Source organism: Pteropus medius, unplaced genomic scaffold, assembly GCF_902729225.1.
Source record: "Pteropus medius unplaced genomic scaffold, Ma_sr-lr_union100, whole genome shotgun sequence".
NCBI classification, from domain to species: Eukaryota; Metazoa; Chordata; class Mammalia; order Chiroptera; family Pteropodidae; genus Pteropus; species Pteropus medius.
This window is the reverse complement of record NW_024350921.1, coordinates 1,226,682-1,241,780: the sequence shown is the minus strand read 5'-3', so window position 1 is coordinate 1,241,780 and position 15,099 is coordinate 1,226,682. Positions and strand designations below refer to the sequence as shown.

The 15,099-nt window shown below is 39.3% G+C and overlaps 1 protein-coding gene across 1 annotated transcript in view; it reads right to left on the bottom strand.

Annotated features, from left to right (window-relative positions):
* The window catches only part of SLC9A2 (solute carrier family 9 member A2), a 74,225-nt gene that overhangs the window by 28,724 nt on the left and 30,402 nt on the right, over positions 1 to 15,099 (bottom strand). The window contains exon 3 of the mRNA XM_039840121.1: positions 9,435 to 9,685. Coding sequence (XP_039696055.1) covers positions 9,435 to 9,685 — 251 coding nt within the window. The remainder of the gene's footprint in view (positions 1 to 9,434; positions 9,686 to 15,099) is intronic.

Here is a 15,099-nt window from a genome sequence, read left to right as displayed (position 1 = left end):
TTTGGAGTATGTGGACAGGAGTGTCTTGGGTACAAGGTCATGTCCCAGCATATCACAGTAGCACTGCACATTACAGAGAGGTGAGATTTCTTTCTCCATCCTTAGGTAAACACATGAGATTTCATGCCTACTATCCATAGCCTCTCAACCCGACTCTGAGCATCAGCACAATGGTGCCCACACCAGAATAATAACCTAAACAGACTTGTTACATTTTAGAAAATTCTAGTTGAATTTCTTAACTCTTTAGATCCTTCAAACATAAAAATATTGACCTTTACCATTCCCAATATGATCCTACTTTAATTAGTTCGTGTCATTGAACCACCTTTTCCACCCACTCCCTTTCTATGCATGTCTCTCTTTCCTAATCTCCATATTTAGTTAATATGATTGTGAATAACAATTCAATATCAACCCACAATTTCTTAGCATCTACTTTGGGTCAAGTTCTATGTCGGGGTCTAGAAAAATTAAAGCAAATAAGACTCAGCTTCTACGTTTGTGAGCTCACAGTCTAAGGGCAAAAGGAGTCATGAAGAGATCATTGTAATACCACAAGCCCTAGAAACAGAGAGTGGCAACAATGCTTTGAGGTGCAGGCAAGGAATCACTACTTTCCACAAAAGAGGAGGTGTTTAAGCAAAGTCTTTGTGGATAAGTGAAGAACTCACCAAGCAGAAAGAAGAAGAGAGATGTAATCCAAGGAACAGCAGAGGCCATGTGCAAAGACACAAAACAAACAGGGTGGCACGGTTAGGGAACTGTGAGATGACTGTGTTAGCTACAGGAGAGGAGGTGAAGATAAAGGACATTCATGGGCCAGATAATGACAAATGACACCATTATATGTAATGCTTAGGAGTTTAAACTTTATTCTTTCTAGAATGGAGGGAAAAATGACAGATTATATATATGAGCATATACTTAATATCTATTTCCTCAACCCAATGGAAGCTTCATAAAGGAAAAACAAGTGTTGCTGAGGCTTAGCATAGTATTTGGCATGTCACTGATGTGTTTTGAAGCAATGGCTATGTGGACATGTGGATGAACCGTTTATAGGAATGGTGGTGCGTATGAACATATCTGAATTGAGGAAAGAGAACTCTGAAGGATGCTTGGAAGGACAGATTTAGAGGGACATGAACCTAGAGTTTGGAGTCACTTTGTTTCTTGCAGTGGTTTGCCATTTTGTTTTCAAAAGCCAATGCAGCACCCAGCCCACAGCACACCCCAAGACATGGCCATGTTTTGACAGGTGTTATGTTCCATTCCGTGGAACCACATGGAGGTGAGGTATGTATAGAATTCACTGGCGCATTCTGCTTTGTTATTATCTTGCCCCACATTACGTTGTAACATAAATGTATGGTGATTATCATCAATTTAGAGAAGTAGAAGCTAAAGCACTATAATTAGTGGTTTTTACATTTACCAGCAATTGAGGTTTTCTTAATCGCACTATCACTCTAAATTCAGCATAGCAAAAAAATCAGGTCAGCTAATACTATTTCAACAGAGGCTTTGTGGGGGCGAGGATCAGACTTTCTACTGAGATGATCTGTCCTTTGACTGTTTTCCGAATCAAAAATTCCAACAAATACTTTTTTGTATAGTATTTCATGAGTCCATCCTAGCAGTCCATGAAGCCAGCTCTCTGTGAATGTTCATTTCCTAACAGAATGGGCGCTCTGAGGGAACAGGGGTGAGCGTTCAGCCATGCTTAACACAGTTCCCTACATGTCGTGGCACCAACTGCATGTTTAACTAATGCTATTTGAGTAGTTCAGACTGTTCATTAAAATGGTCATGATCTGTTTGACCAAAGGGACCAGGCATCAACACCTAAAGTGGGCGGTGACAGCAGATTTCCAGTTGCGAAGGTAATATATGTCCTGTATGTGTTTACATACATATGGTGCAGCCATGCCTCAGTTAATTCAGTTTCTAAGTACAAGTGCTTTTATCTTTTTTCAGGAGTGGTCAATTCTGTAATTTCTAGTCCCACATTAGGAGACTTTTTCTGTAATCCAAACTGCTCAGGATTAGAGTTCAACTGGTAGAAAGAATGCTACAAAATTCTTTTGCTCCCTTTCCATATCTGTGTGTGATCTTTAAAAATATGGATTCAATTGCAAAAAAAAATACATTGCAAATAATATTTAAATATTCTCAATAAAGACTTTGCCAAATATGAAGGCATACTCTGCTAATTAGTGGGAAGCATTAGCGATGAAAAAGAACAATTAAATAGCTTTCTGTGATTTTTACATTTGATTAAAGCCAGGTCTTCTGGTGACTCAGGGTACACTGTATGTTCTCAGAATAAAGTATTCACTCATGTGAGGTAAATTAATTATTCCAGGGCATGAATTTACTATATAATGGATTGCCTCTTCCAGGAAACCTGACAACCACGAAAGAGTGAGTTTGACACATGAGAAAATGCAAGAAAAAATTGTTTTTAGAGGAGGATCCAAGCATAAAAACTGAACAACTTTTCTGAAAATAGCAAAAATTAAATAAAATGAATTCAGACTATAATAAATGCTTGATTATTCACATAATCTTGCCCATATCATGGATTTTCCACATCTTTTATGTTTTCTCCTTTATCTGTTTTCAATTCAATTCAACTGATGTTTACAGATCATTGTCTGGACCCTAAAGCAGGCACAGTTTTGTGGAGAGAACACAAAGAATCACAGCTCATTGTCAAAAGCATAAGAAACACAAGGCATTCAGGAACCCACAGTGTCTGATGCCCTAGCTGGAGAGTGTTGAAAATGGCCTGAGAAGCAGAAAGACTGGACCAAGAGCTTGATGATGAAATAAAAGGTTCCCAGCTGGAGAATTCCTGGTGTGTGGTGGGGATGAGCTGCCGGTGGGATGTGGGTATGAGAAACAGCCATGCAACAATCCTGCACCAAATGAACACGCAGAAAATTTTCAGGTTTCAGCATGAGCTCTGGGAACATCAGCAAGAGTCACTGCTCTCTGGAAGAGTTAACACTAACCGCCCTTACTGCTCCCAACATGTATATCAGAGCAGGGTTTCCAAAAGGATGGCTTGTGGAGGACATAATTACCAGAAATTCTTGGAAAAACCCAAATGCCTGGGCCCCATCCAACACCTACAGAATCAGAATCTCTGGCTGGAGCCTGGAATTCTGGATACGGAAGTTTTCCAGGTGATTCCTGAAAACAACACAGGTTGAGGAAAGCAAGTGGGAGGACAGGCAGAAGGTTCTGGGGAAGAAGAATAAATGAGAAAAAGAGCTGAAACTTAAAATCATTTTATTTAAAATTTTATTAGAGAGTAAAAATAAGAGATAACAGGAGATTTGAGCACTACTATGGATTTAACTACACTTTGCCGATTATTTTCCCTTCCCTTCTCTCAGTTTTCATTACCTGGTTCTGCGTGGAGGTTCCCAATCTTCCCTTGCCCAGACTGCTATGAAGGCATCTTCATATACTTCTTTCCTTCCTGAGTCTCTACCTAGGTACTGCCTCCCAGACAGTGATTCCTCAGTCCTAGGGCATCCAGGACTAAGGCCACGACCCCCAATGTTTTCCCCAGAGTATTATGAAAATATTATCAGTTTTATGTGTGATGCTGTAAAAAAGTTTCAAAAGCACTCCACTCATGGATCCGGTATAGAGTGTATATACAATTGGGTTACCTCTCTGCTTAAAGCTTTGAAAAGCTCTCAGGTACTTACAGAACAAAACAGGTCAAGCCTTGGTGTCCACCTTTCTCATCACCTTAGCGTTCCCTTTCTGGGCTGGGCAAAGCATTTCAGTTACACTTGGAGCCTTTGTAGGTTATACTCCTTCCTCTACTCAGAATGCCCTTCTCCCTTGAATCACTGAGGTTTCAACTCTAGCATCACCAGTCCCACCCCCACTGTACTGTACTATGAAGGACTGAGTTTTCCTTAATAACTTATAGTCAACATGAATTGGGAGGCGGTCTCGTGCCAAGTAAGTTTAAGTTCACTTGGTAATGGATACTACCTACTTCTCATACCTCCTGGCTGGTCACGTGGTACAGTCTGATCCAATCCCAGTTCTTCTTTTGAAGAAGACAAAGCTGAGGGGGAATGAGAGAGAGAGGCAGGGGTGGGTGAGGGGAGTGGGGTGAGAGAGAAGAGAGAGAAGAGAGAGAGAGAGAAGGGTGGTCCTGGCAACCTGGGTGTCCCTGGTCCTATCACCCGAAAGTCAAATCTACATCAGTCCTCATCAATAATTTATTGATATGAGCTAACAAATGTGATTTGATTTGCATTTCTTTTACTAACCAATAATCTGGTTTGATCTGGGTTTCCCTAACTGACACAGAACCTCCTTCTACTATTTGAGCTGAGAAATAATTATCTTTTCTGTTTTAATGAAAATCCTTTTAAGTGACTATCATTATCTCAAATAACTGGTAATTAACAGTAAGGACACACAGGGGAAGACAGAATCTTGGCCACTGAAAAAGTCAGACCTCGTGTTTGATTGAGGTAAGGGAACAGTGACAAGAAAGAAAGAGTACGGAAAGAAGGACATTACAGCATCTAACTGTGCTACTCATAGCCTCTCCTTGTCAAGGAGATCAGCACAGGAAGTCTCTGGGTTCACACTAGGCTGGCTTCCTCCCCAATGGGGAGAATTGCCTAGTACACTGAAGTTCATTACAGCAAGGTGAAAGAGTAACAGGCTTTCCTTAGGGCACTATCCCATTCTTGGGAGAACAAACCTTGACCACTATAGCTGAACTTCCTGCTCCAAGGCCCTCATAAGAGGAATGGAAAATTGATTTTAGCCACATGTCCACAGGTGTCATGCTCAGACATATTAGCTGAGTGATAACTGCCCGCTTCATTTCAGAATCAGTTTTCTGAAAAGATTATCATTAAAACAGAGAAGGTAATTATTTCTCAGCAATTGTACAATATTTACATTTCTGATTTATAATCGTCTTTTACATTTTGGCCTACATATGACTAGAAAATAAGTTTAGCTTTACGATTACGATTACTTGTACATGAGAGTCTGAAGAAGGAAAATGCCACTTTAAATGGTTAGCTCTGGACTAAGAGTAAGGTAGTGAAGATTTGATCATCAAATCAAGTTCTTTTCTACAATCTACAATTTGAAACATAGTCTAGCAATGATACGATCTTTTTTTTAATTAAACACAAAGAATAGTCAAGAAACAGTCAAAAGAGAAAAGTGATGGCAGAACCAGTACTATCCAGTTATGTGAAAATCTCTATTTTTCAAACACATTTTGGGAAATCGGTTCTTAGTTCAAGAGCAAACTATTAAAGTTTCATGTAATTTAAATTTAACAGGCAAACACCAAATATTTTCCTGTCTAGGAATTCCTTGCCTACTCCTAAAATATACTCTATTACCTGCACTAATGGGGAAGAGCAAGAGTGTAGATTAGCCCTAAAGGACAAGAAAAGCATCACTGTTCTGTCTTTTAGCTGAATGTCATTCTGAGAATGCAACAAATTGATTTTCATGAGTCGGCCAAATATAGCACTTATTGGATTTATTATGCACTGTGTCTCTTATTCCCAGGAAATTAACTTTTCTCTTCGTGTTTCAAGTAAACTAAAATTATTATTCCTTTAGTTCCACCTGATAAACATGAGAAGAGACCCAGAAACACGTGTGAGGAGATGAGGAAAGACTGAATAGCTTTAAAAATCTATCCCTAATCATCTTCAACAATGGAATATTTAATTTTACATAAGGTTTTAGTTTGGTTTTTGTCTCCATCAAAAATCAAGTATCTTTGGAAACTACCTAGAATAGAGCAGTTTGGGAATGAAACACCTAAGAAGCCACCACAAGCCTCTAGTGGGGAAGGCCCCAAATTGCATCATTTTATTCATTTGCTCTTAAAAAGAAATCCATAAAATTTATTGCACAAAATAAAACAAGCTTCTGGTGGCATTTATTATGATAGTTATTTTTAATTTTCATTCTGTGTTTTAATAACTACTATGAAATAGCCCACATGCTATTTCTTGCATTCTCAACATACCTGAAAACACCTAATTACAAACTGTGTAATTGAATTATATATGATTCGTGTAATTGAGAATTCATGGGCTATATAAATCATATTTCCCATACAGACCATGATATATAGGCTTTATTAATCTTCAGTCTGCAGAGCAAATACAGACAAAAACCGAGATAATAATGTTTTTAATATTGTTTTACCTCTATGAAGATAAGGCAAGAAAATAGATTATTTTGAACATGAAATATTTTATAAGTGTGCAATTTCAGTTTGTGAAAAATATAAAATACCAAACCCAGGGAATCTGTTTTAAAGGACTTTGCTCATTCCTACGGGAGTGACAACTTTTCCTCAGAGGGACTCCCACTCCTCAGCCAAGTTCTGAAGATGGTTATACAAAACCCCTAAATGGGGATGTTGGGGTAATTTTTTCACAGTGGCTTTAATTTGGCTTCTTAATAACTTATTAGACAGAGAAGGAAAAGACAGTTATAACTCCAGCTTGTATTATTTAAGTTACTTGTTACCGAAAATCATATCAAACCACAATTTTCATGACAAAAATAAATAAATGAACAAGCAGCCTCAATGGTAGGCTTTGTGAATGCCCGAGGTGCATTGCTTCTGATGCCTTTCTAAAGAAAACAAGATGCTGAAATCCTGCCTGGTGCTTTCCTACCTAAAAGACTGATTTCAAATCCAGATCCAAGTCTTCCATTGTATAGAAGGATGTTTCTTTTTTATCAGACTTTTGTATTGACTCCCTATACTCATTAAATGATCTCATGAGAGGACAAGCTGCCCAAGAGTCCACCAAGACAAAACTGAAGCAGAGGGAGATTCGAAGATCTGAAAGGCAATCACAGGAGGAAGGGAGAAGGAGAGATGGATAGAAAAAGGTAGAGGAGGGAAAGAAGGAAGATAGCAGGCAAAACTCAGGAAGAACAAGTTTCACAACTCCACATTTGACAGATTCTGAGAGAGGCACGTTAACCTTTCTCTGAGCTCACCAGCAGCCTGACCTCTCCACCTATCTTCCTTTCTACGTGGCTGCCATTTCTCTTAAACAAGGGAAATTACCGAGCATGCTCAGTATAGTATGTCACATGCCTTTGCTCTCAGAAACCTTAAAATGTGTTTGTAAATTGCCAAAGAAAGCACAGCAGCATGAAGTATGATAGGAATTTCTAAACCCAGCACAATTTAAATGCAAAAAAATTACTAGTTCTATAAAAGAGGTGCACGTGGATGTGCAATTTTAATTGCATCATTAGACTGGATTCTCTGGATCAACGTCCCAAGGTAAGTACAGTAATTACAATGGGAAAGTATACACAATGCATTTTTCAAGGGGGGCGAAGCACATCTATGGTGTACGCCACACAGAAGCATCACACGTGGTCAAATTTTGAATTATCCCACATTAAAAAGCAGGGTGTTACTTCTCAGAACAAACACACTCCACCATCAGTCTACCCCTTTGTTTGCTATCACAGGAGAATGGGTGTGCATGGAATTCTAGATCCAAAATGTTTAAATCTCCTTCCATGTCTTATTTAGTGGTTAGTTTATTATTTCAGTGCACTGTGTGCACTGTGTGTGTAATGACAACGGTAGTTTAAATGTGATAAAGGACTTTTCTGTACACTAAGTTGTAAAACAAATGTTCAATTTGAAGGTGGAAACAGAGACAATGTTTTTCATCAACAAGCCACAGCAGGGAATTACCTGCGCTATTTACCCTATTTGTCTCTGGCTTCCTAATTCCCAGAGCAAGCAAACCCAAGAGCCAGTCTTCGCAGGGGCCAAGACTTGCAGCACAAGCCTTCCAACATCTGTGGACTCTGGGCCCCGTGGACACCTCCCAGCGGAGACGCACCAGGACGCCCACCCCATCCAACACTCCAAATGGCCCCTATACGTTGGGTCTTCCCACCCTGATTCCTGCCCTTGAATATCAGGCAGATAGACAAACATGTTAAAGGTAACTATATGGATATTCTAGAATGTTTCCATACACATACGGTGAAAATATAGTCAAGGTTCTTACACCGAATCTTGGTAAATTGCTGCTGGTATATTAGACACAAAGTCCTCCCCTGTAATCCTTTTAGAGACCTTGTAACTCGCTGGTCAGGCACTTTCAATGACACTAGTCAAAGAACAGTGAGGAAACTGGAAGTCATACAAATGATATGAATAGCATCCCGGAAGATGCAGAACGTTTCATTACTGGGTCAAACTGGATTAATATGTTGCTTTATTTAGGTTCTCTGTGAAACAGAAAACCACCCACCCTTTTAACTCATGGCTTTTATTACAGTGGGTTCCACTCTTCTCATGGAGAGGAACTTGACTTCCTCTACCACAAACCTCTGCTACAAAAGTGGCAAAAGGAGGAGGAAAATAAAATAGTCTTTAATCAGAGCATCACCTAAAGCAGATGCAAGAGAAAACTTTAAGAACTACACCTATGTTTATAGCAGCAAAACCCTAAATAGGTAAAGCTTAGAGACTAGCATATGTTTAACTGTAAATAAATATTTGTCAAAATGAAAACTTTTAAAGGCATTCCATTACTGAGTATTTCTCACTGACTCTATCCAGGGTGTGACAATACTATAATAGGCTTGCCTTTGGAAGCTACAAAAACATCCATACCCAGTGAGTAGCCCCTTTCAAAGTGATCCTCCAAAGGCTAATACTGGATCCAAACTCTACTATTCTTCAGCTAACTTGTGAAACTTTTTGAGATTGTCCTTCCAAATCAGTTAGTCGATGATCCAGTTACCATATCTTTAATAAATAATTTCTTGCTTTATACATATCCTGTTTTATAATCACATTTCTTTATTTAAAAAGTTAAACTAAAATTACATGATTATATACCTTATTCATTGAATTGTGCTGTGAATGTCATTGAGCTGTTATTTCAAATCCAATCTATCAGACAGAGTGAAGGTTTTGTACTATGAAGATTATTTAAAGGAACACACATAAGCAATTCCAGAACTCTAAATGCAGTTTGGGTGAAGCAATCTTGTTGGAATAAGTTTATAGCCCCCGTCATGGACAAAAATGAATGGGCACCAAGCTCAGAAAATTCCTGGTGCCTGGCAATCAACCCCAATTGTATGTTGTCATATTTCATGTGAGATCCATCAGAAAACTTTTAAGTATTTGCCCATTTTAGCACCAGATTACTTTAGTACAAATTTGGCTGATATATATTTTCATTTCCTTGAAACAAAGAGTAAGAAACATCAAATTTTAATTGTTCTCAAAAAAAATTTAAGAAAACCTACACTTTTATATAATTTATATAACATCGTAGCTTGGAATACATGAATTCAATGAAATGTCATCATTAAGTGCTTTTAATAAGGAATTAAATACTTACGCCATGATACCTGAGAGGTGAAACATTTCAGCTGTGATATAGGACAAATAACTGTACAGGAAGACAAACAGGGGCTCAATCACTCGGATGTTATGTGTGAACCGAGTAGTAAAGGCCGCTATAAATCCCAGGAAGATGCCAATCAACACGCCGCCAATCCCCACAACAAAGAAGTTGGCAATCCCAGCAAACACATCAATGGTCTCAATGGTTTTCATCTGGCAGAAAGACTTGAACAAGTTATACAGGACCTGGGGAGAAAGATGACGCATCATTAAGACCCCGTCCAGCTCCCTCATCACCACCGTGGCCACAGAACAATCTACCTGGCCTTCTAAAAAGGTCATTTCTTCTGTGCACCAATGTGGATGGTCAGTGGCAATAATTGTGTATCTGTATATTTTAATATTATATTTCGTAGCTTTAAACAAAAAAGCTTTGATAAAATTGTGTTGCCAGGAAAACTATTGCTAAAAGTTAGGGAGAGGAGACTTCAAAATGATTACACAACTTACTCCTAAAACATCATTTTTTAGATACCATCTAAAAGATTATTTTAAAAGACTTGGTTGCCATCCAACACACCCTGCTTGTATTACTGATGCTTGTCAGTGTTGCTGTGAATTTAGTTACCTTTCAAGGCCCTATTGCAGAGTCACACCATGGAAAGACCCGCCCAGGTACCTTACCTGAACACGTCCTCCTCCCAGGTCACTGCGGTCTTCACTCCAAACCCCTCCTCCTTGCCTCCCCACCCATACATGTATAGTGTGACATGAGACCCGAAGGAATTTTTCTCAAGCAAAGAGGCAGCAACCTGTGTTGTGTGTGTGTGTGTGTGTGTGAGTGTGCGCACGTGTGCACGCTATAATTTTCAGCCAACTGAAACAGAAAGTGACAGCTTATACCCTCCCCCTTTTCCCCAAAACCAGCAAGTAAAATACAAGTCAAACAGGTGTCTTGCTTCTTTTCATCGAGATATTTACAGCCCAAATCTCCAGGAAAACTCTCTGACAGGATATTGGAGACACAAGGCCTTTTAGAGTACAGGCAGTGCTACACCCTTATTTGTGTTGTGACAAAGTCAAAGTTGAAACCATTTGTCCACGGTTACACAAAATGTCAGAAGTAATACCAGAACCCAGGGCTCCTGACCTTCTGTGTAAGTCTTTCAAGGCTCAGCTGTGGGACAGTGAGTCAGAATCTCCCTGCTAATCAGCAAGTATCCTGGCAAAAAGCCATTTCACTCTTTCCTACATCACCAGTGGTTCTTTATAGCTACCATATTGCAGGTTTCGTGTAATTTTTTCCTCATTTCTACTGGATCATAAACTCTTCTTGTTCAAAAGTCACACCTTATTATAATTTACTTCTTCCGTGTTACCTAGTAGATGACAATAAATGTCTGTTGGTTTTGAAAAAAAAAATAAAAAACCCAGTGGATTATTACTTAGTAGTGGGCTTTTTCTTTCTCCCAATTGTTGGTGTAACACACAAGAGCATTTGGTTTCATACCACCAAGAAATGACTTGAGGAAGAGAAGGTAAAAACAACTCACTCGCCTGAGGACTTAAATATCTTGAAGGCATCATCATTTGCCAGAAAAGAAACTGGATTCAAGTGGCAGTCACTCCTTACTTTCAGCCGGGGCCTCTATACACATCTGGTTTCATCAGCATCAACATGCCACAACTGCGTCCTGAGAGAGGATCAGAGATGGACTATCTATACCCCTTGCCTCAAAGCAGCCAAGGTCAAGAGGTGGGGGTCACCTGCTTTCTGAGGAGAGAGACAGATTTTCTGGCCAGCGATCTCTGCACAAACGTCCTCCCACAGCCACTTGGGCACTGCAGTTCTGTCACCTCCCTGCCACCGGCCTGCAGCAGCAAATCACATCTCTCCCTTGCTCTAATGTCCCTTCCAGCTACTGCAAGACTCACTTCCTTTAAATACTGCCTTTCCACTTTCCACTCTTAAGTTTAAAATCTCTGACTGCCAAACTTCAGGAGGGCTCACTGCACCTAGCACGCTTTCTTTTTTTAAACTGCTTTCCAACACCCTTCAGTCTGGGAGAGGGTCCCATCACCGCTCCACAAAACATGCCATACTTATTCATCTCTACCTCTGGTTTCCTTTCTGTGGTTTCTCTTGGTAGAAACCTAGCCCCTCAATCTAGAAAACTTTGTCTTCCATGGACCAGCTGAAGATACTATTCCTTTCAAGAGCTTGCCTGGACTCCTACAGCCCTTGCAAAGTGCCCTTTCCTCTGTTCCCCCCAAAGCAGATGACCTCCCAAACCATTTGGCTTTTGGCCATCTTGTGTTGTCAATGCTGCCTCTTGTCACTCCCTGCAAAAAGTAGAAATTCCTTGTACAAAGAGCCCTCCTTCTTTTCTCTCATCTCTTCTCTCCCACCCATGCAGCCCACTGATGAGGCCCCCACAGGAAGCTCAGGTACCCATTCCCAAGAAACAAATGGTGTACAGCCATCATTTTTCCAGATCCATCATCCTGGCAACTCAATGCTTCAAGTCTATGAAAGGTCCAGTCTGTTTCTCATATCCCTGCAGGTTTTGCAAAGAGCAGAGCTGAGGTACAGGCACTTCATTCTCAGCACACTGGCCAGAAGCTCCAGTCTGATCATTCTACTGCTTCAGCTGCCAGGACAATGCTACTGGGAAATACCTTAGGTGGAGATGTTACCTTGACAACTAGAAAGCTTTCCATAACCTCTCACTTGTTTTACACTGAACTTGATACCCAGTGAACAGCACAAGATAAAATTCCTTTAGTTACAACTGGCCATAACCCGGTTACTTTATTTCAGTTAAATCCTTTAATTTTTTCACAAGAAAATCTATATAGAAAAGTGCTTTTAGAATTATAATTTATATCTGTATATGTATATGAATCATGTATGTAGGCTACAATTATGTCTCTAGTTGGCCTGTGCAAAGTCGACCTCAACTTGACAACTGTATTTTTAGAAGGCTGAAATGACAGTGATGCCTGTTTACTAAATACTGCGATGGGCTAATTTGACGGCTGAGTACTTTCAAATCTTTCTACTCATTATTGTTATTTTTAAAACACTTATACATCTCAAAAATAGAAATTATCTATTTTAAATGTTGATTTAAAATGCGCGGTAATTCCGTGAAATTGTATAATGCAAAGAGGCAAATAATACATAGTTCTTTATCAGAATAGTTCTGTTCCAGAAAAACAGTTTTCAGGTCACCTTTTTTCTGATGTGAAACATGAAGAATAATCATTTTTGGATACAGAATTTTAAATCTATTCTGCTATTTGCAAGAGTGAAATTAAGTACCAAGCAGTCAGTTTACCCTCCAGCTTCCCGAAGTTAAATTCCACGTCACAGTTTATAACGACCGGGCCCTCAGAGTACGACCCTTGCTTTTTTCCCACAGAGCCAGCTCTCCTTAACCGAGTCTAGTTATGGCAGGTTGAGGAAACATCTTAAGTTTTCTTGGAAAATGTATTAGAATATTCAGTGGTTGCATTAACCTGTTCTAGAAATGATGTTGAAAATTATCATGTGAGTGTAAGGCATTTGATTATGTACTATGGAAATAGTCAAACTCCTCATTTAGGTAACCGATACCTAAACCATCTTGGCCTAATAAGGGAAATTTTCATTTTCCTAAAATATTCATTATAAAGAAAAGCACAAAAATCCTATTGAAAAAGCTTATCTTTATTTTTTGACTTATTTCTCTACTTAATTTCAATCTACCATAGTCTTAGACAATAACATAAAGAGTTTGCAATTTATATGCTATCAATTTCTCTGTGCTTTGAGACAGTTTATGATAGTTTTTCTACCCTTCGACCCTTCTAGCTCAATATTGGATTTACTATGATCTGGGAAAGGAGTTAATTGCACTGACCTTTGATTTCATCACCCTCCAGAGTACATTTTTAACATGAATTCTCTCTGTTAATCTCTACCCTTCTATACAACTCATAGTGACTCATCATTTTTACTGTACACAGAATGGTCCATATTTTTTATACCTTTCTCTATTCCATGAGTTCCTTAAACTCTGCTAGAGATAAGACTAGATGAATGAATCCAAGAATCTCTGTAAAAATCTCCACCTCTATTCTTTAAGGGTACCTGGGTAGGAAGCCAAATTATAATTTTTTTATACCATTTTTCTGATTATTCTTTACACCTGATTGGTTCAGTCCATTATTCAACCAATTCAGTGAAAGAAATATCTCGTGGTTTATTCTTCAGCATTAGATAGGCAAACCAATGGGCATGTCCCATTATCTTATGGGTTTGGCTTTAAGGGTCCTTGGGCTTTCAGCCCAGCCTAGGGCATATAACCTACTCAGGAAGGCTCTTCCATGTGAAAACATAACAGTTGTTCTGACTTCCAGGCTCTCGCCTTGTAACAACAGCTTCCACACCTAAGATCAGCCATGCCCCATTTCTGCCCTGGCCCCCTTCCTGTATTGAATGGCAGGCCCTCAATTTGGCCCATGGCCTCCTCTGGGTTAGCCCTCCCTTTCTGTCCATAAAACCACATTTGATGGCTTTGTGCCTCTTGGAGAGGAAGCACAGGATGTGCCTCTGGAAAGCCTGGGGCCTTTGCATACTGGAAACAGGAGTTTAGCCAGGTGGTTTCCCGAGATCTGATCCTTGACGACTCTAAGAATGGACCACTTAGGTATGTCAATGAGAAATCCTACAAGAAAAGAACAAGCAATACAAAGGTGGGGAATATCTTTCTGCCACTGACCTGAGTGCTACACTAAAAGGAAAGCAACAGGTTGTTACAATCCCTTTGTAAAGTGTTCTAAGTAGATTCTTAGTGTAAAGTTTACACTAAGCAGATCCAAGAATTCCTCGTTGACGTTTCCACAATCTTCCTCAACAGGGCTGAAATGTATACACCAAACATAAGTCACAAGTAAAACTCAATGCCTTCAGATATTAGAATCCATTATAAAATGTCTTCATTGTTATAGCACTTTCTCAGTTAAAATTTAAGATTGGTGAATTAATGACTAATCACTGTTAATTAATAATGGAATAAATGAGGTGGATTTTATTACTTGAGTTAGCTGTCTTAAAAGAGCCTTCTTAGTAACTATTGTAAAAAATGAAATTTCCTTATCAATAAATTACTTTCCACATTATAATATCCACATAGAGTTAATGGACATTCTTTAAAGTGATACTTATTCAGTTCGGGGGTCTGAATACAGGTTAACAGAGAATAATGTTGGTTTCTATGTTAACTTTTAAATAAATAAGGGACAGCATTTTAATGATAGGAGCTAATAGAGGGGGTAATATAAGTTACTCAAGTTATTTAAATACACTTTACTTAATCTTTCTCTCAGTTTTCTTATTTGCAAAATGGGAAGAGTATCTATTTTGTAGGTTGTCAGAAAGACCCGAACACAAGGTAGGCATTCCATAAGGTTAATTGCTATCATTCTTTCACCATGACTACTATAGACCATGGCCACTATGAAACTGCATCAGTGGTGCTTCCTGACTGGTTAACCAATGCACGGTCACCCGAGTGAGTTTAACTGGTGGCATAGACCTTTGCAGGCCTGTGGGTGAGGGGAGAGTCATCTTTGCCACTTCTCTCCACCCCTTGCCTGAGCTCAGGAGGCAAGAT